Source organism: Balaenoptera acutorostrata, chromosome 9 (genome assembly GCF_949987535.1).
Source record: "Balaenoptera acutorostrata chromosome 9, mBalAcu1.1, whole genome shotgun sequence".
Taxonomy (NCBI): domain Eukaryota; kingdom Metazoa; phylum Chordata; class Mammalia; order Artiodactyla; family Balaenopteridae; genus Balaenoptera; species Balaenoptera acutorostrata.
Genome location: NC_080072.1, coordinates 97,038,755 through 97,063,989, shown reverse-complemented (window position 1 = coordinate 97,063,989; position 25,235 = coordinate 97,038,755). Strand labels below are relative to the sequence as shown.

Genomic DNA, 25,235 nt, shown 5'->3' with positions numbered 1-25,235 from the left:
TATATATATATATATATATGGCACAGATGAGTATGTTGAGATCTCACATGCTAGTCAGTCACTAATAACTTGGGAATAGAACCCCACATCCTGCCTATTGGTTTTAAAAGTTGTTTCTCACTTTGCTCTTCTCCCATGTCATTCGTACTTGTATTTAGGTTAGTGATAGTTCCTCACAAGAGGACTAAATGAATGTTGAACATTAGCCTGACAAATTCTTTTTTTAGATTCTGCCAAGGGGATTAAAGACTTTACTGTTTAATTTCCAGGCTCTTCCCCCAGCCATAGGAAATATCATAAAAGCTCTTCACCCAGGAGACATCAGAGTCACATGTTGGACTCTTCTTCCTACCCAAGTGACAGTAGGAAAGCCTCTGACTCAGATCTTCCTCCTCCACGCTATAAACAAAGTTCAGGGCCCCGGGATTCTGATTCAGATCTGTCACCTCCACGGAATAGACCTAGGCACGGGAACTCTGATTCTGACCTCTCTCCACCAAGGAGGAAACAGAGGGCCAAATCTTCTGATTCTGACCTGTCTCCACCTCGAAGGAGTCAGCCTCTGGGAAAGAAGGTAAGAATTTTCAGGAGCCATATCTTCTCTTAGAGTAACTCCTGTCTTTTAGCTCTGTACAAGTTCCAGAGATCCAAGCCAAAGCAGGAAGAGGTAGCTCTTAGTAGCATAGTAAATCTAGCTCACAGGACCTCTAGGGCTCTTTTCTTCTCTCTGAAGTCAGGACTGCCTAACCCAGCCCAGGTGAACTTGCAAATAGCAGATTTCCTAAAGAGCTTCTGCCTTTATATCCTCTCAGTTCCATGAATCTCATTTTAATAGGTCCACAGAAACTTCCTATTTTCTTACGAATAAACTGAGAACGTAGTTTACAGAGTGGAGTTAGGAGCATGAACCTTGTGTCAAACATCACATATTGGGATTATACTTCTTATATGTACTATCTGTGAGATTTGAGCAAGATACATAATATCTCTAAGCCTCAGCTTCTTCATCTTTAAAATGTGGATAATAGTAGTACGTACTTCATAAGGTTCTTGTGGGAATTAAATGAGTCAGTAAGTAAAGCTCTTAGCACAGTGCCTGGGACAAAGTAAGCATTTAGTGTAAGCAGTTTACTATTATAAATTGGACTGTAGGTCTCCAGAGCTTAAAGAGAGGCACTTAAAATATAAAACGACTTTTAGAAATCATATCACCTGGGAAGTAAGTGTTTTGTATTATTTTAAATCTGTGATGAAGCCTGAATTAGCAAAACAAATCCGCATGAACCCTGAGTAATTGTGTTGTAAAGAACACCAGTACTAGTAAAGAAGTGTTATTCCAGAGCTTCCCCGGTGGCGCAGTGGTTAAGAATCCTCCTGCCAATGCAGGGGACACGGGTTCAAGCCCTGGTCCGGGAAGATCCCACATGCTGCGGAGCAACTAAGCCCATGTGCCACACCTCCTGAGCCCACGTGCTGCAACTACTGAAGCCCGTGTGCCTAGAGCCCATGCTCCGCAACAAGAGGAGCCACCGCAATGAGAAGCCCGTGCACCGCAACAAAGAGTAGCCACCACTGGCCGCAACTAGAGAAAATGTGCGCGCAGCAACAAAGACCCAACGCAGCCAAAAATAAATAAATTAATTTTAAAAAAAAGTGTTATTCCAGTGAGTTGGTTAAGAAAGAGAATGATAGAGCCTGTGGTGTGCACGTTTCCTCTAACGCAGACTTTTCAGGTAAGTTTCTCTGTAGCCCATGTGGTCCTGGTAGGGTAGACCAGCCTGTCCCTAGCCCAGGAAGTAGGGTTCTTCTCTTTTGGGGAACAGAGTGAGGTCTGTGTTTCAGCTGGACTCCTTGACATTTTTATGTATCTGCTTAGTCCATGGGCAATTTAATATTAATCAAATTTAATTTAGTACGTTGTTTAAGGATATCGGGATATAAGTATATACATTGATTGTGGGTTGGTTTGTTATCTTGATACAGAGCGGAGTTTAGTAAGACGTTTCGATTTGGTTATATCTTGTCATTATCCTGAAATATAGCCACAATTTCAGGATCTTAGGTTTGCTTGACTTTGTGATTTAAATGAAATATTTTATCAGTGTTGATCCCTACCAGAGGGCTTAGAGGTTTCTGGTCAGGTGACCTGGGAGTCTTCATGTGTGCAGTTTATATGCTGAAAAGTCAGAAATACGATGCTTAGCCTTCCCTTTAGCATATTGTTGGTTTGTGTTTCTGTTTACTCTTAAACTTGATAGTACTGTTAATTTTCCATGAAATTCAGTTTTATTTCTTCTTTTCTATTTTGTGAAACCTGTGGTTGATAATAAGAATATAAAGCTAGAGTTTTTGGTTTGGTTATTGCTGATTATCAGACAAAAATACACCTGTGTATACCCATGGAGTCTATTGCTGCATTGTCTTAATGTTGGATGCTCCCTTTTCCATTGCATAGGCTGCACACATGTATTCTGGGGCTAAAACTGGGTTGGTGTTAACTGACATACAGCGAGAGCAGCAGGAGCTCAAGAGACGGGACCAAGAGACCATGGCATTTGAAGGTAAAAATGTGAAAGTGCAGAGACCAGTTGAGGCTCTTGTAGCTTTTATTTTTTTTAATGTAGTTTATTATACCTGATATTTAAAAGTTTTAATTGCTGTCAAATTTCAGCTCTGGTTTTGTGCATTATTTTAACTTCTCATTGGGTTCAAGTGGTTCTTTTCCTTCTTGAAAAATGTTAATTTTCAGGATCATCGCCAATATGCACTTAGATGTTGGTAGGGACTACTAGTAGTCTGGCTGTGAAGGTTCTTATCCAGCATCAGAACCCCACGTGGTTGATTTCAGCTGTTAGAATATTATTTCTGATTTTGATACCTGGTGTTTATCTTTAAAAGTATAATTTTCCTTTGCAGCTGAATTCCAGTATGCTGAAACCGTATTTCGAGATAAGTTTGGTCGTAAGAGGAATTTGAAACTGGAACGTTTAGAGCAGAGGAGAAAAGCGGAGAAGGACTCGGAGAGAGATGAGCTGTATGCTCAGTGGGGAAAAGGGTAAGAGAACCACTGAAAGGAAAAACAAGACTGCAGTGACTGGAGGAAGTCATTTCTCTATTCTTCTGCCTTCAAAGCTGTTTTTTTTTTAATAAATTTATTTATTTTATTTATTTAGTTTTGGCTGTGTTGGGTCTTTGTTGCTGTGCACAGGCTTTCTCCTATTGCGGCGAGCGGGGGCTACTCTTCCTTGTGGTGTGCGGGCTTCTCACTGTGGTGGCCTCTCTTGTTGCGGAGCATGGGCTCTAGGCACACGGGCTTCAGTAGTTGCAGCACGCGGTCTCAGTAGTTGTGGCTCGCGGGCTCTAGAGCACAGGCTCAGTAGTTGTGGCACATGGGCTTAGTTGCTCCACGGCATGTGGGATCTTCCCGGACCAGGGCTCAAACCCATGTCCCCTGCATTGGCAGGTGGATTCTCAACCACTGCGCCACCAGGGAAGCCCCAAAGCTGTTTTTGGGAATGGGAAATTCAGTGTGCTCAGTCTCCTTCCTAAGATACTGATATATTCCACACTTCCAGTTGGTATTCTAAGAATTTTACCTTTTTCAGTATTTGGCCTAGGCTGCTGGAAAGAGGAGGTTCTCCAAGTGTAGCAGTACATCTCAGTGTAAGAGTGGAAATGTTAAACAGGATAGCAGACACTCCTGGTTCTTTTTGTCCAGGCTTGCACAGCGCCGGCAGCAGCAACAAAATGTGGAGGATGCAATGAAGGAAATGCAAAAGCCTCTGGCCCGCTATATTGATGATGAAGATCTAGATCGGATGCTGAGGGAAAAAGAAAGAGAGGGGGACCCCATGGCCAACTTGATCAAGAAGAATAAGGCCAAGGAGAGCAAGAATAAGAAAGGTGAGCCTTCTGGGAATCTTCAGAGAATGAGGTGACTTACGTGAAGAGAGAAAATCAATAGGGTGATGATACATAGCTATGTGCAAAGAAGGCTTTCCCATACAATTTCAGATTTCTTGTATTGGGGAATTTAGATTTAACTCAATAGAGACTTCTGTACAAAGAAAATTTTTCCCACTGCCATCGAGCTCTGATTTGAATTACGTAGGTAACTAACTTTTCTCCCTCTCCTGTCATTAGTGAGACCTCGCTACAGTGGCCCAGCACCTCCTCCCAACAGGTTCAATATCTGGCCTGGATATCGCTGGGATGGAGTAGACAGGTAAACCTGAATATTTCCTACAGTTTTGTTTTCTCTTCCATCTAACCCGAACCTTCCCTGACTGTTCTCAAATCATTCTACACTCTGCCTCATTTTCTGCCTTAATCACAAGGTTAATAATATGCAGTTTGGTTGCTTCTATTTCTCAAGTCTTCATTTCCCATGCTTAGAATACTCCTTCCTTTTTTCCTTTTCAAAGCTCTGGGCAAATAACTCAGGTGGTCCAGCTAGGATACCCTTTGTTTTTGACACTGATCACTTCTAATGATATTTTCTAAGGTTTGGAGGGGGTGAATGATAGGTGCTAGTCTGAAGCCTTTTGTATGTTGTATCTTTAAAATGTAGCCCTTGAATCTTTTCTTCACTGCCTTATGAGTGAGTTACTTGTCATGTTGCACTGCCCCTACCACCTTGTTTTTTCACCTACCCATATCTGTACCCACATGCACTAACTTCCTTTCTGCTATCATGGATGAACTATATATGCTCCTATCCAAAGTCAGTCCCTCTACTTCATGTTAGATCCCATCTCTTGCCTGCTAAAGGACATTGTTATATCATCTAGCACAGTGACTCTCAAAATTTGTCATCTCAAGACCCCTTTACACTCTTAATAATTATTGAGGACTCTAAAAAGTTTTGTTTATGTGGGTTATAGCTGTTAATATTTACCATATTAGAAATTAAACTAAGAAGTTTAAAAAGTATTTATTAATTCTTTAAAAAAAGCCATTACATTAACATAGTTACCCTGTTTTTAAAGAGAAATAACTATATTTTTCAAACAAAAAAAAGTGAGATTCAGGATAGTTTTGATTTACATTCTTGCAAATCTCATTAATGTCTGGGCTGATAGAAAACATCAGGACTTTTTTTTTTTTTTGTATTTTATTTTATTTTTATTTTTATTTTTATTTTTTTTTTTAGAAATATTAACTTTTTTTTTTTTTAATTTATTTTATTTATTTATTTATTTATTTATTTATTTTTGGCTGTGCTGGGTCTTCGGTTCGTGCGAGGGCTTTCTTTAGTTGCGGCAAGTGGGGGCCACTCTTCATCGCGGTGCGGGGACCGCTCTTCATCGCGGTGCGCGGGCCTTTCACCATCGCGGCCCCTCCCGCTGCGGGGCACAGGCTCCAGACGCGCAGGCTCAGCAGCTGTGGCTCACGGGCCCAGCCGCTCCGTGGCATGTGGGATCTTCCCAGACCAGGGCTCGAACCCGTGTCTCCTGCATTAGCAGGCAGATTCTCAACCACTGCGCCACCAGGGAAGCCCTATTTTTATTTTTTAACTTTTTATTTTATATTGGTATATAGTTGATTAACAATGTTGTGTTAGTTTCAGGTGTACAACAAAGTGATTCAGTTATAAATATACATGTATCTATTCTTTTTCCAATTCTTTTCCCAATTAGGTTGTTACAGAATATTGAGCAGGGTTCCCTGTGCTATACAGTAGGCCCTTGTTGGTTATCCATTTTAAATATAGCAATGTGTTACAAGAAGACATCAGGATTTAGTCTGTTGCAGTATGTTTAGCTGAAATATAGGAAGAAAATTCAACCTTATAATAGGTAGTTAGAAAAGGAAAGTGTATTAGATTTTTTTTTAATACTACACAAAAACTCAATAAGTGGTAGTTTCTTAAAGGTTATTTGTAATATGGAATCAGAAACCATATCAAAAAGCTTTTCATACTGTTAGATTAAAATCCATTGGTCTTTTTCCTATTTTGGATGAATCTTTTACTCATGCATGATTTTATAACATCATGTACTGTTCATTGGTTTGCTGAGTTTTTCAGACCTTCCAAATGTTGACATATTTCATATACAATATCAGATAATGATATATACATATTAATATTAACTTTGATCTCATCACAAAAATCTTTAAATAACTAGAAGCTAAAGGAGTTCATGGTAGTGGGTACAAGTTTTTCAAAATTCTAATTTACGCTTGAAAGCTCCTATTTTATCATTGGCAACAAATATTATCAGCCACTTTCCTTGATGTAAAGGTCACTTCGTACAATGGCTTTTTTTGTAGGATCCGTCAGATTTTGAACCTAGAGGATCATGTCCTCTGTGAATATAAACAGTGTTACTGCTTCCTTTCTAATCCAGATGCCTTTTGTTTCTTTTTCTTGCCTTGTTGCACTAGCTGCAACTTCCAGTGCAAATGTTGAGTAGAAGCAGTAAGAGCAGACATATTTTACCTTGTTGCTAACCTTAGGAGGAAAACATTCAGCCTTTTCACCATGAAATATCTTGTAAACTATAGAATTTTTTTTGTAGATTTCCTTTATTGAGTTGAGAGATTTCTATTCCTAGTTTGCTAAGGAATGTCTTTTTTCAGGAATGTATGTTGGATTTTGTTCAAAATATTTTCTAATTTTCCTTTCGGTTCATTCTTTGATCCATGATTTACTTATGAGTGTATTTTAGAATTCCAAACATTTAGACTTTTCTAGATATCTCATTGTTATTGATTTCCAATTTAATTCCATTGAGGTCAGGGAATACACTATGTAATATTTTGATCTTTTGAAATTTATTAAGCATGTTTTATGGCCCAGTATATGGTTTACCTTGGTGAATAGCCCATTTGCACTTGAAGATAATGTGTATTTTGCAGTTGCTTGGGGTAGTGTTTTGAAAAATTTTTTTTGTATTCTTTTTTTAAGTAAACTTTTTGTTTTGGAATAATTTTAGATTTATAGAAAATTTGCAGAGATACTATAAAGAATTCTTGTAAACTCCTTATCCAGTTTTGTTACCATTCGTTATATTATCGTGGTACGTTAATCAAATCTAAGAAACCAACATTAGTATGTTATTATTAATGCACCAGATTTTATTTGGATTTCACCAGTTTTCTATTAATGTTCTTTTTCTGTTCAGGGATGCAATTCAGGATACCACATTGTACTTAGTTGTCATGTCTCCTCAGTCTCTTCTGATCTGTGTCAGTTTCTCAGTCTTTCTTTGTTCTTTGTAACCTTAACACTTTTGTGCGGGGGCGGTATGGTCAGGTATTTTTGTTGAATGTTCCTCAAACTGAGTTTGTTTGATGTTTTTCTCATGATTAGCCTGAGGTTATGGGTTTTTGGAAAGAATTCCACAGTGGTGGAGTGTCCTTCTCATCACATCCTTTTAGGGGTTACATGATATCCACATGACATCACTAGTAATGTTAACCTGGATCACTGGGTTAAGGTAGTGAGTGTTTGCCGGGTTTCTCTGCTTTAAAATTACTGTTTTTCTTCTTTCATACTCTCTTCTCTGGAAGTGAGTCGACTGAGTTCAGCTTACACTCAAAAGGAGACCTACAGAAGGATATCTACATATATTATTTAGACTTTTTCTGTAAGGAAGATCTGTTTCATCTCCCCATTTATTTGCTCAATCATTTGTTTATATCAGTATGGACTCATGCATATTTTATACTTTGTATAGTAATCTAATAGTATGTTATTTATTTTGTTGCTTAAATTGTTCTGTTCTTTGGCCATTGGGAGTTCTCTCAGGTGTCCCTTTTATATGCCCATCCTTCTATTTTTTGAGCATTCTTTGACTTTCTGTTACTATAAGGTGCTTCAGGCTCATATTGTATTTTCTCTGCCCCAGCCCTAAAATAGCCATTTCTCTAAGAAATCCTGACTGCTTTTAATGGAGAAAGATATTTAGAAACCAAGATCCGACTGCTAGAGTGCTTGTTGTTACTGAGGTGTCATTGTTTCTAGACCCTCTCAGCAGACAGAGCTACTTAATGCGTGTATAGTAGTCTGTGTATACACACATATCTATAATTGTTTCTGTGTCTATCCACCTGCAAGTATGTTATATATACACATATATTTACATATATATATAAATATGAGTTCATGTTGATGTAACTGACTCTAACCAAGTATTACCTTTCCTTTTTGCTTACCTCCCCAACATTGAGAAACCTGGCACCCACCATCCACCATCCATTTTGCTCATCCCAGGACACATGTAAAATAGTTTCAAAATTGAGAAATTCAGAAATGAGAAACTAATTTACCATCTAGAGTGTAGCATTTATGTGCAGTTCATTTTGTTCTTACCCTTATAATTTCTAATCAAAATACCATTTTCCAACATAACTTAAAGAGTCAGCCCCCATACCTCTCCCCTGCCAAACATCCTGGGTAATTTTTTTCTTTTATAGTTTACTTATATTAGTGTTTACTCATTATGGTGTATAGTTCTATGGGATTTAACGAATGAGTAGAGTCATTCATTCACCACCCTAGTACTGTATGGAATAGTTCCATCATTCTAAAATTTCCTGTGTAAGTCTCCTTTTAGTCATTTATACCTCCTCCACCAACCCCTTGTAATTACTGCTGTTGTTTTCTGTCCCTGTAGTTTTGTCTTTTCCAGAGTGTTACATGAATGGAATCATACAATGTGTAACCTTTTGAGTCTGACCTTTTGCACTTAGCAAAATGCATTTTAAGATTCATCCATGTTCTTGCATGAATCAGTACTGTATTCCATGTTTATCACTGAGTCGTATTGCATTGGATGGGTATACCACAGTCTGTTTATTCCCCAGTTGAAGGACATCTTGGTTGCTCCCAGTTTTTAGCAGTTGTGAATAAAGCTACAATAAACATTGGTGTATGGGTTTTTATGTGGATATAGTTTTCAGTTTACTTGGGTAAATACCAGGGTAAATGATTGCTATATTGTATTGTTGAGATTATGTTTAATTTTATAAGAAACTGCCAGTTGTCTTCCAAAGAGGCTGCATCATTTTACATTACTGCAAAGAGTGAGGATTTCTGTTGCTCCATATCCTTGCCAGCATTTGGTATTGTCAGTGGTTTGGATTTTAGGTGTGTGAATTTAGTAGTGAATTTTAATTGCTCTGTTTTCTTTTTAGTTATACCTCTCTGCAATTTTTTTTTCAGTGTTTGTTATGAGGATCACAATACGTATCTTTAATTTATCACAGCCTACTGAGAGTTATAATTGTACTATTTCACATAAAATATAAGAACCTTGCAACACTACAGTTCTACTTAACCTCTGTTTTTAGTGCTATTGTTTTCATACATATTACATAAAAAATGGTATAGATCCCACAATACAGTGTTAAAATTTTTACTTTGCAGTTTTATATATATATATATATATTTTTTTTTTTAATTATTTATTTGTTTATTTATGGCTGTGTTGGGTCTTCGTTTCTGTGCGAGGGCTTTTCTCTAGTTGCGGCAAGCGGGGGCCACTCTTCATCGCGGTGCGCGGGCCTCTCACTGTCGCGGCCTCTCTTGTTGTGGAGCACAGGCTCCAGACGCGCAGGCTCAGTAGTTGTGGCTCACGGGCCCAGTTGCTCCGCGGCATGTGGGATCTTCCCAGACCAGGGCTCGAACCCGTGTCCCCTGCATTGGCAGGCAGATTCTCAACCACTGCGCCACCAGGGAAGCCCAGTTATATATTTTTTTTAAGAAGCTAAGAAAACAAAAGAAAAAAATATATAGTTGTTAGTACTTACTCACATAGTTACAATTTCTGGTATTCTTCCTTCTTTCCTAAAGAAATTAGGAAATTTTAATATTCCTTCAGTGCAGGTCTGTTGGCAAAAAATTCAGTTTTTGTTGATATGAAAACATCTTTATTTCACCTTTGTTTCTTAACAGCTTTAATTTTGAAGTAATGTTAGGCTGACAAGAACTTGAAAAAATAGTACAGTGTATTAGTGTACCATTCACCCAACTTCCCCCAATGATAATATCTTATATAACCATAGTACATTATCAAAGCCTGGAGTTGGCATTGGCACAGTTCTATTAATTAAATTAGAGAATTTTTTCTCACCTTCGTTTTTGAAGGATTGTTTCACTGGCATAGTGTTGGGGGAGGTTATCGAGGGGATGTGACCACTGGTTGATCTATGAGCTGGACCCAGGCAACTGGAGGCCCTTACCTCTCCCCTGTCCTTGGAATGTACATCCTGCCTACTCTTCTCATACTGGCAGCCATTTCAAGGACATAGCCTTGAGAGAGTAGGGTGCTGTTGACCATCTGGACTGAATATGTGACTGAACCCTTATATATAAGGCCTCTATATAAACTTTTAAGGTTCTGGCAGGCAGGTGTGGAGAACCACTTGTCCTGCGCCCAAGACAAACCTTGTATGTAAGTTCCCTTGCTTATTAAACCTGCCACCTGCCAATCTGGAGTGATCTGCCTCTTTCTCTTTCTGTCTCTCGTTGTCCTCTGAGTATGGGGGCCAATTTCAGATTTTACCCAGGGAACTCCTGAGGTTTCAAACCAACACAGAGAACTCAGGATTGACAGTACCAGACTTCTATGACAGCTCTGTCAGCCCTTTAAAGACTTTTCATCACTTTCTGGCCTCCATTGTTTCCAATTAGAAGTCAACCCTCAGATTTCATTTGTTTCATTGTCTCATCTCCTAACCCCAACATATACACATTATAATATATTTTCTGGCAGCTTTCATGATTTCCTTCTGGTCTTTGGTTTTCAGCAGTTTGACTATGATGTACCTAGGTGTGGTTTTCTTTGTATTTATCCTTTTTTGAGTTTGTTGAGCTTTTTAGATTTATGAGTTCATGTTTTTCACATTTGGGAGGTTATTTGGCTATTTTTTGTTCAATTCCTCTTCTTTTTTTTTTAACCCACTTTTCCTTCTCCAATTACACTATTTCCACTACTTGATATTATCCCACAGATCTCTGAAGTCCTGTTCATTTTTCTATCATTATTTTTCTCTCTGTTCTTAAGGTGGGATAATTTTTTTGATCTGATTTCAAGTTCATTGACTCTTCTGCCATCTCTAGCCTATTAGGCTCATACACTGAATTTTTTTGTTTCAGCTAGTTTAAATTTATTTATTAGTTATTTTTAGCTGCGTTGGGTCTTCATTGCTGCACGTGGGCTTTCTCTAGTTGTGGCGAGCAGGGGCTACTCTTCATTGCAGTGCATGGGCTTCTCATTGCGGTGGCTTCTCTTGTAGTGGAACATGGGCTCTAGGCACGTGGGCTTCAGTAGTTGTAGCACGTGGGCTCAGTAGTTGTGGCTCACGGGTTCTAGAGTGCAAGCTCAGTAGTTGTGGCACATGGGCTTGGTTGCTCTGTGGCACGTGGGATCCTCCCGGACCAGGGCTCGAACCCATGTCCCCTGCATTGGCAGGCGCCACTGTGCCATCAGTGAAGTCCCTCAGCTAGTTTATTATATTTTTATAATATAACCACTGTGCCACCAAGGAAGTCCCTCAGCTAGTTTATTATATTTTTCAACTCTAGAATTTCCATTTGACATATTTCTCTGCTGAGATTTCCTACCTATTCATTCATTATGAATCATTTTTTTTTTCCTTGAGAATATTTATAATTGGTGCTTCGAAGTCCTGTCTGCTCATTGCAACATTTGGGTTATCTCAGGATTGGTTTCTATTCATAGTTTTTTCTTGAGTTTCATCACATTTTACTGTTTCCTTACATGTCTGGTCACTTAAAAATGTTATACTGGACATTATGAATGATACATTGCAGAGACTTTGAATTCTCTTATATTTCTTTGAAGTGTGTTGATTTTTTTTTAATAAGATGGTGTAACCATCTTATTTTTAATTTATTTTAGTTATTAATTGATTTATTTTAATTATTTATTTAATTTATTTTGGGCTGCGTTGGGTCTTCGTTGCCTCGCATGGGCTTTCTCTAGTTGCGGTGAGCGGGGCTACTCTTCGTTGTGGTGTGTGGGCTTCTCATTGCGGTGGCTTCTCTCGTTGCGGAGCACGGGCTCTAGGCGCGCAGGCTTCAGTAGTGGCACACAGGCTCAGTACTTGTGGCTTGCGGGCTCTAGAGCGCAGGCTCAGTAGTTGTGGCACACGGGCTCAGCGTGGGATCTTCCCGGACCAGGGCTCGAAACCTGTGTCCCCTGCATCGGCAGGCGGATTCTTAACCACTGTGCCACCAGGGAAGTCCTTGAAGTGTGTTGATTTTTATTCCAGCAGACAGTTAACTTGGCTGTATTTTAACTCCAAACTCTAACTCCTTTGCAGGAGTTTCTGCTCAGTTCTTTCAGTTTCTAGCTGCTGCTTTTTCATGGGGCCCAAGGGGGTTTCCCCTGCACAAGCACAGTTTAGCAGTTAGCCAAAGATTTGGGTGCAGTTTGTATGTAGATTTTGGGGTTCATCCCTTTTGAAGCTACCTCCCTTTCAGTATTTCTTCCCTGATTTTCCAGCTGCTCTGCTCACTCTGCACTGACACCTCAAGCCAGTAAGCCTGTGCCTTTCTGCCTCCATGAGCTGTGCAGTTTGGGAAGTGCCCTCTGGCAAAAAGCCTCACAAATCTCTTCTCACACCTAGACTCCCACCCAAGTTTTGTCTGCTTTTGGTCACTCTCTCATGCCTTCAAATACTTTCAGATACTTGTATCTTTATATTTTGTCCAGACTTTATAATTGTTTTCTGAGTGTAGATTAGTTTGCACGAGTTCTCTGCCATGACTGGAATCTACCACTCTGCTTTATATGGGCCTAAGGCGTTATCTTCTGTCCTTTAAGCTGCCATCTAAATCCAGAGCTCTAGTTCCTGATATTGGCAGGTATCCTCAGGGTGGCTGTGGTTTCAGGCTCCTTTCCTGCTTTCGTTTGCAGCGCACTGTATATCGGCTTTTTGGTAACAGGAGGATTTTTCAGAATACTAATTTGCTGTATAGCCAGAAGTAGATCTTTTTATAGCCACAACCCTAAAGATACTCCTGCTACACTGAGTTCATTCTTTTTTTCTTTTTTCTATTTTTTTCAAATTTCTGGACCCAAAACAGAACTCTCCCTGACCTGGTTTTTAACTGGTATAATTTGTCTCCATCTCTCCCTGTAGTTTTCCTACACTTCTCATTCTTATTTTCTCCTAGAGTTTTCCTTTTAGTTCCCTTTCTCATCCTTGCTTTCTTTCTGATTATTTATTCTTTCATTGCCGTTTCTGCTTTGGTCTGTTTTTGGCAAGTAAATATTTCTAAAACAGATCTATAGTATGTTACAGTTAGAAAAACCCATAAGGTCAATTAAACTAACTTACATTATTTAAAAGAGAAACGGAGGCCCCGATAAATTTAACAACTTAGAGTCTTTCAGCTCACCTGATAAAGCTGGAATTAGACCTTGGGCATCTGATTCTTCGGTCTAAAGCTCTTTCCACTGTGTGTTCTCTTGCAGTTTGTTTTTTTGATTCTGTTTAGGGTTTGGTTTGTTATTCATAGGACCTTTTGTCTGTTTGATCATATTAGTGTTGATTCTCTTAAGTACGTATTCGCCAAGACAAGAAGCAGTGGTTTCCTTGTGCTCTAGAACACCATGCACGCTTCTAAGGTTGGAGATGGTGCCACTCATAATAAGCTTCCCTTCTTCCTCACCCTTTCACTCCTCACCCAGCTGATCCCTCAGGGGAGGCCTTAGGACAGAGGGAAGCCTGTCATCCCAGTCAGTTCAGTAGCACTTAGCACACGTATTATAACTTTAAGCAGCTATGTACTGGGTGCTAGGGTCTCACAATTAGTGAGAGACGGTCCTTGAGCACAGCAACTCACTTTCTATCTAGAGGAGAAGACAGACAAGTAAATAATTTCAATGCTACTTGCTAAGTATTACTGTAGAGGATTTTCAAGGTGCCTTGGGAGCACAAAGGAAGAGTAGTTAGATTCAGCCTTGGGAGACTGTGGTCAGGGAATGCATGCTTCCTAGAGGAGGTGATACATGAGCTAAGTCTTTAGGGATGTCAGTCATTAACCAAGATAAGAAGGAAAGGAAGGATATTTAAGGAAGAGCATCCTGTATTGCAAGGTCATAAGGATATGGAACATCCTAGTGTTTGGTGGGGTGGGGGCCTGTTATAAGCAGTTTGATGTTGGATAGCAGTAAGTGTGAAATGGAGTTGTGTGAGATGGGCTGGAAAGGTAAGCAGGGGCCTGGTCACTGAAGGACTTGGAAACATTTCTGAGGAGCTTGGTGTTCACCTTAGAGGCAGAGGGGAGCCACTGGTGGATTAACAGTAGCTCTACATTCTAGATAGGTGACGCATTGTAGTGGTCGTACGAAGCATTTGCAGGGCACCAATTTGGAAGCAGAGAGACAAGATACAAGGTTGTTGCAGTAGATTAGGCTAAAGATGATGGAAGTCTGAACCATGACAGTGGTAGTACGAATGAAGAGAGGAGGAAGTGGGAAATTGGTTAAGTGATAAGATGGCAGAACCAAGTGACTGATTAGGTGAGAGGGAGAAATCACTGGGTTTGGCAATAAGGAAGGTCATTAATGACTTGAGAGAGCGTTAACTCCATAGCATAGTGAAACAAAAGCCAAGTTCTGTTGTGTGAAGGAGTGAATGAAAAATAAGGAAGTAGACAGTGAGTAAAGGCTCTTTCAAGAAGTTTATGTAAGAAGACGAAGTACATGGTATTAGAAGGGAGTTGAGGGCCACTCCTTGAAATTCACCCCTGTAGTGACTTCCATGACACCCTACTTCTGGTTATTTTCTCTTATCATTTCATCTTGGCCACCTTTATGAACTTCTGTTCCTCTGTGCCCCCTGCTTAAATGTTTCTCTGGGCTCCATCTGTAACCCTTAGCTGTTCTCACTCCGTGTGCTCTCTTGGCTGAATCTTGTCTAGTACACCTTCACTTACCAGCTGTATGTACATGATTCCCAAATCTGTATTTGCACCTCAGTCTGGAGTATCTGGCTGTGCATTGGATTTCTCTGTTGGTATGTACTTGAGGCACCTTAAATGCAAACATATTCAAAACTGAACTCATCAGCTTTCCCTACTCTAAGCGTGCTCCTACTCTTGTGTTCTGTCCTGGTTAATGGCAGCCTCATTCATCTAGTCACTAAAATTATTAACCCATGAGTCAAACTTACCTCTTCCTCCTTTGCTCTTATATAACTGATCAATCACTAAGTCCTACTATGTTTTCTCTCTTTCTGTCCCTCTTCTTTATCATTACTTTCATCATCTGTTGCCTGGACCATTGCAGTAACTTTCCTGCCTTCAGTCTCCTCCAGAGTGATCTCTTTGAAATGCAGTTTATGCTCCCACTTTAAATTTATCCTTCACAGGGAACTCTACTCAGTACTCTGTAATGGCCTACATGGGAAAAGAATGTAAAAAAAAAAAAGTGGATATATGTATATGTATAACTGATTCACTTTGCTGTACACCTGAAAGTAACACAACATTGTAAATCAACTGTACTCCAATAAAAATATAAAAAAAATAAATTTATCCTTACTAGGTGAAATCTAAGCTTTATACTGTGGCTTACAGAGCTCATTATGATTTGCCCTCTACCTACCTTTCTAGCTTTGTCTCGTACTGCTCTCTTTTCATATTTGAGGCTCCAGCCATACCAGTTTGCCTTTGGTTCCCTGCACATGCCATACGATTTCTTACTTTGCGCCCTTGCTGTTGTTGCTCGTGCTATGCTCTGTGCTGAAATGCCCTCCTGACCCTTCTGGCCCTCTGGTTAACTCCGTCTTTTCAGACTTAGCGTAGTGGCCCCCTTCACGAAGCCTTTGCTGACCATTCTTGTCCGTCCCCCTCCCAAGCTGAGTAAGGTCCCCACTCTGCTTCCATGATACCCAGTGCGTATTTCTACCATAATCCATGCTTTTTGTTTTAATCATTCGTTTAAATGTCAATCTCCTCCACTAGTCTGTGAGTTTATCAGGATAGGTGCTATGTTATACTCAATTTCATGACACAGTGCCTAGTACATAATAAGAATTCACTAATTTTTTGTGTAACGAATGGATAAAGTATAATACGTAGACATCAGTTGAGAGTGAGTTGGGCCTTTAGAGAGTGGTAAATGTTTGAAACAGTTGTCAAAGAGTTTGAGAAGGAACTGAACAAGGACTAATAAGAGGTTGGATTATGTATTCTGTCTTTCTGATTCTGTTGCTTATGTCTTAAATATTTTCACATGATTGCCTTTACTTTCCTTTTTGCTCATTAGATTGTGAACTCTTTTTTCAAAAATAAATGTTCAGTTCAGGATTCCGGCTGATTAGTATTTCTTGATTGCAGATCCAATGGATTTGAACAGAAGCGCTTTGCCAGGCTTACCAGCAAGAAGGCGGTGGAGGAACTTGCCTACAAGTGGAGTGTTGAGGATATGTAACTTTTCTGAGGCAGTGGGGGTGGCTGTGGGTTGTGGTGGTGGACACAGGGTGGACAGACGTCCAGCTGCAACAGTCATCTGTGCTCATAATCAGGGCCCACACAGACCAGCGACTTGTTGGATGCCGGTTTTGACTGCAGAAGAATATTTGAGACGTAATGTTTGGACTGAAAGGCCTGTACTTCTCAGGTGTGCCGACACTGCCTGTTGCTGGCTTTCAGAGGAAGCGTTGATTTCTCTGTGTCCCAGGGTTTGTTCTTGGTTAGAGTTTTCCCTTTTTAATAAACACACATTTATTTTTTTAAAATAATTTTCTTAAATGGATATTCTGTTTTGGGGAAGAATACAAGCTAATATTGAACCTCCAGGGATCTTGGAGGGTGATAGTTGGATTTTTCATTCATCTAGGAAGCAGGATGAGTAAAAACTTTCACAGTGATAGCTCCTTCCTCTTAGAAAATAAGAATTATTGCTAAACTAGATTTAGGAATAGACATGGCTGTTTGGAGACTTGGTGTCTGGTAAAGGTAGTGTCACAAATTAGTGGGGAAGAGATAGATAATGGTGCTCAGAAAATTGGCTTATTATATGGACAAAAATAAAGTTGGATCCCTGCCTTAAACCACATAAAGCAAAGACAAATCCCAAAGTGATTTTACCTAAATGAAAGGTAAAATGCTACAGCCAATAAGAAAAAATGGGGAATGTCTTTGTGACCTTGGGGTGAGGATAAATTTGTTAAATTAGATCTCCAAATCACAATCCGTGAGGTTTGATAGCTTTGCCTACATCATAATTAAAGATTTCTAGTCAACAAAGCACCCCATAGTCAAAGTTAAAAATGGGTATAGATGAGGAGAAAATATTTCCAATGTCTAAAACTGACAAAGGATTACATTTATAAGAGACTGAACTACTGCAAATTGGAAAGAAATACAAAACACAAAATAAAAATAGGCAAAGAATATGAATATGTAAAATCTAAAGGGAGAACCAGAATGGCTAATAAGTATATTACTACTAGTAAATTAGAGAAATAGAGATCAAAACATTAATGAGTTTCTACTTTGTATCTATTAGCAAAAATAAGCAAGAGACTGAATTCTCATGGGGAATGAAAACTCATGGGAAGTTTCAACTGGTGCATCCATTCTGGAGAACAAATGGGCAAAACTTAATTGAAAATAAGTAATGTCTGGGATGCAGTATTGCAGAATTTTTGAGAGAATATTGTCTGAGTTTGAATCTCAGGTATGTCTTTTACTGTGTGACCTTGATAAGCCACTTAACTTCTCTGTGTTTTAGTTTCTTCATCTTTGAAATGGATATAATATTACCCACCTCATAGGTTTATTGTGAGCCTAGAACAGTGCCAGGCACATAGTACATGTCACAAAATTATTAGCTGTTGTTACCATTGTCTTCCGAATCATGAAGTGTTGATAGCCAGCTTCCAGTATGGCCCCAATGATCCCTGACTCCTGGTATTTAAGCCCTCGTGTAGTCCCCTCCTACAGTGAATAGGGCTGACCTGTGTAACCGGTAGGATGTACTGGAAATGTGTGACTTCTGAGGCTGAGTCATAAAAGACATTGAAGCATCTGCCTTGTATTCTCTTGAATCACTAGCTGTGGAAGAAGCCCGCTACTATGTCATGAGGACACTCAAGTGGTCCTCTGGAGAGGCCCATGCGGAGAGGGACTGAGGCCTCTCACCAGTAGACACACCAATTTATCAGCCCTGTGAATGAGCCACCTTGGAAGTGGATCCTTTTAGCTCCATTCAAGCCTTTAGATGGGTTCAGCCCTGATCAACAACATGGCTGCAACCTCATGAGAGATCCTGAGCCAGAACCACCCAGCTCCAAATTCTTGACACAAAGAAATTGAGATAAGAGGAGGTGTTTATTATTTTTTAACAGCTTGAGATATAATTCACATACTATACTGTTTATCCATTTAATGTGTACAGTTCAGTAGTTTTTAGCATATCACAGAGTTGTATAACCTTCACTGTAATTCATTTAAAAACATTTTGGATACAGGGAGCTTTGTATCCATCAGCAGCCACTCTTCACTTGTCCCCAGCTCCCCTAGCCCTAGGCAACCGCTAATCCTTCTGTTGCTATAGATTTGCCTGTTCTAGACATTTCATATAGTATGTGAATGGGACTATCATACAATACATGGCTTTTTGTATCTAGCTCTTTTCACTTAGCGTAGTGTTTTCAAGGTTCATCCGTGTTGTAGTATGTATTAGTACCACATTCCCTTTAATGGCTGAATAATATTCCCTTGTATGGATATACCACATTTTATCTATCCATGCATCTGTTGATATTTGAGTTGTTTCCCCTTTTTGGCTATTGTGACTAATGCTGCTATGAACATTCACGTACAAGTTTTTGTATGGACTTAGGTTTTCATTTTTCTTGGAGTAGAATTGCTGACTCATATGGTAACTCCATGTTTTGCTTTTTGAGGAACTACCAAACTTCCAAAGCAGTGTATGAGAGTTCCAGTTTCTCCACATCCTTGCCGATACTTGTTTTTGTTGTTGTTTTTGGCCGTGCCATGTGGCTTGTGGGATCTTAGTTCCTCGACCAGGGATTGAACCCTGGCCATGGCAGTGAAAGCACTGAGTCCTAACCACTGGACCACCAGGGAACTCCCGCTAATACTTGTTATTATCTGTCTTCTTGATTATGGCTATCCTAGTGGTGTGAAGTGGTATGTCATTGTGGTTTTGATTTGCATTTCTCTAATGCCTAATGTTGAATATCTTTATCTTCTTTGGAGAAATGTTTATTCAAATCCTTTGCTCATTTTTCAGTTGGGTTATTTGTCATACACATACAAACATATACACACATACACACTGTTATGTAGAATTCTTTATATATTCTGGTAACAAGTCTCTTATCAGATATATGATTTGCAAGTATTTCCTTTCATTCTGTGGGTGTTATTGTTTTTTTTTTTTTTTTTTAAATTTTTTTAAATTTTATTTATTTATTTATGGCTGTGTTGGGTGTTCGTTTCTGTGCGAGGGCTTCCTCTAGTTGCGGCAAGTGGGGGCCACTCTTCATCGCGATGCGCGGGCCTCTCACTATCGCGGCCTCTCTTGTTGCGGAGCACAGGCTCCAGACGCGCAGGCTCAGTAGTTGTGGCTCACGGGCCTAGTCGCTCCGCGGCATGTGGGATCCTCCCAGACCAGGGCTCGAACCCGAGTGCCCTGCATTGGCAGGCAGATTCTCAACCACTGCGCCGCCAGGGAAGCCCGGTGTTATTGTTTTAAGCTGCTAAGTTTTTAAGTAATTTGTTATGCAGCAATAGATAACTGATATATTAAGTTTGTACATACCCTACCTCAAAGCAGTTCCACTCCTGGCTTTATCCTTCAGAGAAACTTGCACAGATCCACAAGGAGTTACATATATGGATGTTTATCTATATGTGTCTTGGGTAGCAAGAATCTGAAAACAGCTTAGGAGCCTGTTTCTAAAGGAATTGATAAGTAAAATGTGGTATATGCATATGATGGAATATTATAAAAAAGTCAGATGCAAGCTGTTAGGACATGATAGACTCCAGGTGAGGAAAATAAGGAATAATGAAATTTATAGCAAAAATTAGCTAAGTAAATTGAACACAGAAAACAACAGAAACACAGAAAGCATTTTTTAAGGAGAATTTACACCTTACTAGAACTTACTAGAATAGTGTCTGAGGGAGGGAACAGAATGGGACTAGAATTTGGAATGAAGGAGGGAAAGGGAAAACAAAAGAGGGGCCGTGCATGGATGAGTGAGATAGTGTGTCCTGACCTCAGGCATGTGATCCACTCAATTCTTTGCGCCTGGGGCTCTAAGCACACATCCAGAGGCAAGGTCTTGCTCTAATGGAATTGACATTTAGTACCTGTATTAGTTGGGGTAGGCTAAACTGCTATGACAGTCTCCAAATGGACTGGCTTACCACAATAGAAGTTTTTTTCTTCCCTCCTCACTCATGTCCAGGATAGTTTCAGACTGGGCGAGAGGGAGGGGGATTCTCTACTCCACGCAGTCATTTAGGGACCAGGCTGATGCCAACATTAACGTGGCTTCCAGGGTTGCTTTGGGCATTGCCATTTTGGTGAGCTGAGCAGAGCTTGGAGGGTTGCTTGGTAGATACCGTGGGCCAGCTCTAGAAGTGGCACACAGCCATTCACATTCTGTCATCCAGAAGTTAGTTGCATGGCTGCCCCTTAACGCACAGGAGCTTGAGAAATGTGATGCACACCCAGGAAGAGGGGAAAAGTGGATGTTGTTGGGATAGCGATCCTCTCTGCTGCAATCCTGAAGAAAGGCTGTCTGCCCCCCAGCCATCTGAGACTTTTGTGGATTTTAAAATAATTTTGAGATCTGAAAATCCCAGAGGGACTCCATTCTCTACCTGGAGAGTCTCAGCTGAAGTCACTACCAAGTTAGGAATATCTCTTTCCTAATTGGTCAGTGGCTGTCAGAGGAGAGCTTAGGCAGAGAGATGAAGGGTAAACTTAAATTGTGTCTAGAATCAGTATTTGTGAGAGGAAGGTAGTTTTAGAGAGTAAACAGCTCAAAATAAACTCGAAGGTTCTATAGTTACCATGTGGCAGAGTTGGGACTAGAACCCAGTGTTCTGCTGGGCTCTACAGTGCCTATATGGTCCTTTGGTGCCTTGCTGTAAACATTTTTAAAAAAAAAATATTTATTTATTTGGTTGTGCCGGGTCTTAGTTACAGCTTGCCAGCTCCTTAGTTGTGGCATGAGAACCCTTAGTTGCAGCATGTGTGATCTAGTTCCCTGACTAGGGATCGCACCTGGGCCGCCTGCATTGGGAGCGTGGAGTCTTAACCAGTGAGTCATCAGGGAAGTCCCAAACGTTTTTTTAATAGGCCCAAGGTTAGAATGTTGTGGTGAAACTGGTAAAATCCAAGTAAAGTCTGGAATTTAGTTCATAGAATTATGCCATTGTTAATCTCTCAGTTTTGAAAAATGAACGTAGTTAGGTAAGTTAACAGTCAAGAAATTTGGGTGAAGAGTAATGAGACTCTCTGTATTGTCTTTACAACTTTCTGTAAGTCTAACATTTTTCCAAAATAAAAAGCTTATTTTTAAAAAAGTCCCCAGGGAATATAGGCTCTGGACACTGGATCCTACTCTAAGTTACTACTTTTGAGTTTATACTTTTGTAAGTTATGTTAAAGCCAGTCCCTTTCCTGTGAGTGGCAGTGAGTACGTTAAACTTCTAGCCTATTGTCACATCTCTTGTACACAGCTGGCTTTTATTTCCGTATGGGTTCAGGTTTTAACTTCATTTTTGTGGGGCCCTACACTGTTTCTTAGGAAGAGCTCACCTTAAGAGGCTGTTATGGACTGAACGTTGTATCCCCTCAAAATTTATTTGTTGAAATACTAGCTCCCAAGTTGATGGTATTAGGAGGTGAGGCCTTTGGGAGGGGATTAGGTCATGAAGGTAGAGCCCTCATGAATGGGATTAGTGCCCTTATAAAAGAGACCCCAGAGAGATCTCTTGCTTTTTTGGTCATGTGAGAGCACAGCCAGAAGCTGGCTGTCTGTGAACCAGGAAGCAGGCCCTCACCAGACACCAAGTCTGTTGGTACCTTGATCTTGGACTTCCTAGCTTCTAGAACTATAAGAAATAAATATTTGTTATTTAAGCCATCCTGTCTATGGTATTTTTGTTATAGCAGCCTGAATGGACTAAGAGGCTCAGATACTTTGAAAATCTTAAACCACCAATTATTTTTTTCTTAACAAAAGAATTTATCACCTGTATTCAAGCAGAGACTGAGGTGGAGGGGAAGCAGATAGATTCTATTCCGGGCAAGCTTTGTGTTTGGTGGGCATTGGTGAAAATTTATAAATTCCTCCTCCCTCTGATTTCTCTGCCTTTACATGTATGAGCACAGCACACCTTTAGGGCAGAGACCTCCACGCCTGTTCAGCTGGAAGCTGACTGTCATTTCCTAGGCTGGCTACTAGGGGGCAGTGTGATACATCTTTTCTGGACTGGGGAAGCAGGGCGCTGGGTCCATGCACATTTTTCAAAATAATAAGCCCTAGAATCTTTCAAAGATATAGGTGGCTAAATTCAGTTGCATATTCTTGGACTTCTTATCCCTACCTTAGATCCCGAAACATAATCCTATTTTCAATATGGTAAAGATTTTCAAGAGAGAAACCTAGTATTTAGGTTTTGACCAGAATCTCCCTTACTTGGGCTTTGGAAACCTTTCTCTACGTGGAAGACTTTTTTTTTTTTTTTTTTTTTAATTTTTAAATCATATTCAGACTCTCTTCTCCTTCCTTTCCTTTGCCTTCTTCAGTCTGAAGTTTAGACTTAAGGAGCAGTGAGCAATACTAAAAACTACTGAATTGTACACTTTAAAAGAGAACATTTTATGGTATGTGAATTATATCTCAAAAAATACAAAGGGCAAAAAACAGCAGTGAGCAGACGCTGTAGCTCAAATAGAATGTGATTAATTGATTTTACTGATTGAGAAGGCTTAATGCTTTGCCATTGGTTCATTAGCAAGAGGGCAATACTCTGATCTCTCTTTTCCTCAGGTTTCTTGGAACACACTGACCTAGGACACAGAGAACGTCATTCCTTTCTAAAGAGGTTACTCACCCTAGTCAAAGAGCTGGACTAGGGTTAGGGTGTGCCTGGGGAATCCCAGTGAGAAGGCGGAGTCTAGGCTGTGAGGTAGCTATCTTGAGGCCTGAGTTTTAAGTTTGAGTTTGTTAAGAAATGTGTGTCCTGAACTGTGCATTTTTGCATAGGTTATTTGGGCAGTTTCTTTCTCCCGGTTTCATTTCTTTTTTTAGTTTTGAGTCCTGTTTTTGGCATAAATACTTCTGGAACCGGCTTTCAGGCAGCTGGACTGGCCTGTAAAAGTAGGTAGAGAGATTATGGGGCCAGGCTGGAGCTGAGTCATGTCTCCCCCGTGATGCTGGCCTTTTTTGCCATATGCAGACAACATTACTGTATCTGGTAATGACTCAGTCTCTCCTTTGTACCTGAATATTTTCCTCTGCTCAGTAGAGAAAGTGTGTTTGCCTCACATTTGATGCTGTTGACCTTGGGCTTACACAGGTTCACCCTTTCAGAAAACAAGGGCATGTAGGAGGTCCTGGTGGTAGTTTGATTCTCAGTTGGTGCCTGTGAACCCTTACCCTTGGGAGGGGGCAGAGAGCAGTCAGTTGAAAAAGGAATCAGTTTTCCTCTTCCTGCATATTATGTTCAGCACCCTCTGTCAGCTAAGGAATTACAAGGAGTCACAGGTGAAAAAGCAATGTCTAATGCTTAGTAAGCAGGGCCTGTTTTCTTTTTCTTTTGGCAAGAGAGGATAACTTGCTCAGAATCGCTCTGTACAAGAGAGAAGAGCCAGGATTTAAACATCAGACTCCTCTCTCTGCAGTTCTCCCCCCATCCATCCTCAGCCCAATAGCCAGGTAAGAGGCGAAGGGAGAGTCCAGGGGGTGGTCCCCTACCCACAGGAAGGAGTTCTTACCAGGGCCTTCTCATAGCCTCTGTCTGAGGGTCTCCACGGCATACTCGGGGCTGAGTTCCACAGTCCTGGAAGAATTGCTTGCTGGCAGTTTCAGCTTGGAGCTTGGCTTTGAAGACCCTGAATGTACTAGAGGGGTACTTAGCCTTGACCCTTTCTTCCAGGGATTGGGGAGGTAGTAGATAAGACATCTGGGAAGAGAGGAATGCATGTCTGGGGAAATAATAATGATAATAAAATAATGATGATGATTTTAATGGCTATCTTTTTTTAAGTACTTACCATGTGTCAAGCATGTGTTAACTGCATACATACCTCACCTCTGTGGTCAGGGAGAGATCAGAGTCTGTAAGTGGCTGCAGATTTGGGAGGGCCAAATTTCTGGATTTCCCAAGAAAAGTGGCGTTGGGGTATCCTGGCCGGTAAACTCTTTTTCTTGTTCTCTGCACCCCCTCTTGGGATGAGGGGTAGCTAGGATCTTTATGTGACCCCCTTTGACAGAGAGCTCAGGCACTTCACTCTGGTCACTGTGTCTCTATCAGACTTGGCAGCACTCTTCCCGCCCAGGATGGCATCTCCTGCTTTGGCCAGCTCGGCTTCTGATGTTGATGCGTAGTGGTCTGCCAGCCAGGAGCGGTGACCTTCCACACGGTCTAGATATAGTTGCTGCGTGGGGTAAAAGCATTTCTGTAGGTCAGAATCCGTATCTATGAACCAGTCCAGGGATGCCAAATAGAAGGGCACCGGGCCTCTGCATGCTTTCTTTGCCTGTCATTTGTGTGCCTGCCTAAACTGTACAGTGTATTTTCAGGTAATTTCAAATGAAAATTTATTTCTTCTCTGAAAACAAAAATTTAATTTATTTTATCTCTGTTTCTTTTCACACTCCCCGGTTATCACACTAAGACCTGGCAGAGAGGATGTGACACCTGCAGCCGAAGGATAGGGCAATGGAGACACTTTCTAAATCACCCTGTTAGGCAGCTTGAGGCTACAGCTTAGAAAATGTGGTCTTGGGAAACAGGAGCTTGGACGTGTGTTTGCTGAGGGGGCAGGGAGGGGAACTGTTTTATTGCTAGGTTAGTGTTCCTGGTCACTTCGGGGTGAAGATTATCTTTTCATCTACCACCTTGGAATAGGATGGCTGTTTCTGTAACACTTGTGTAACATTGTGCACATATTACTGACTTTGGGTTGGAGCTGGGCCTTCTAACGTTCACGGATGAGTCAGAGGTATGTAGAGGGCCATTCCGAGACCCA

General features: G+C 40.5%; 1 protein-coding gene across 1 annotated transcript in view; it reads left to right on the top strand.

The window, feature by feature from the left end:
• BUD13 (BUD13 homolog) overlaps positions 1-16,719 on the top strand; it is a 41,848-nt gene extending 25,129 nt beyond the window's left edge. The window contains exons 5-10 of the mRNA XM_007196549.3: positions 270-574; positions 2,456-2,561; positions 2,917-3,055; positions 3,719-3,903; positions 4,144-4,225; positions 16,322-16,719. Of these exons, the coding sequence (XP_007196611.2) occupies positions 270-574; positions 2,456-2,561; positions 2,917-3,055; positions 3,719-3,903; positions 4,144-4,225; positions 16,322-16,415 (911 nt within the window). The 3' untranslated portion in view covers positions 16,416-16,719. The remainder of the gene's footprint in view (positions 1-269; positions 575-2,455; positions 2,562-2,916; positions 3,056-3,718; positions 3,904-4,143; positions 4,226-16,321) is intronic.
• The last annotated feature ends 8,516 nt before the right edge of the window (positions 16,720-25,235 follow it).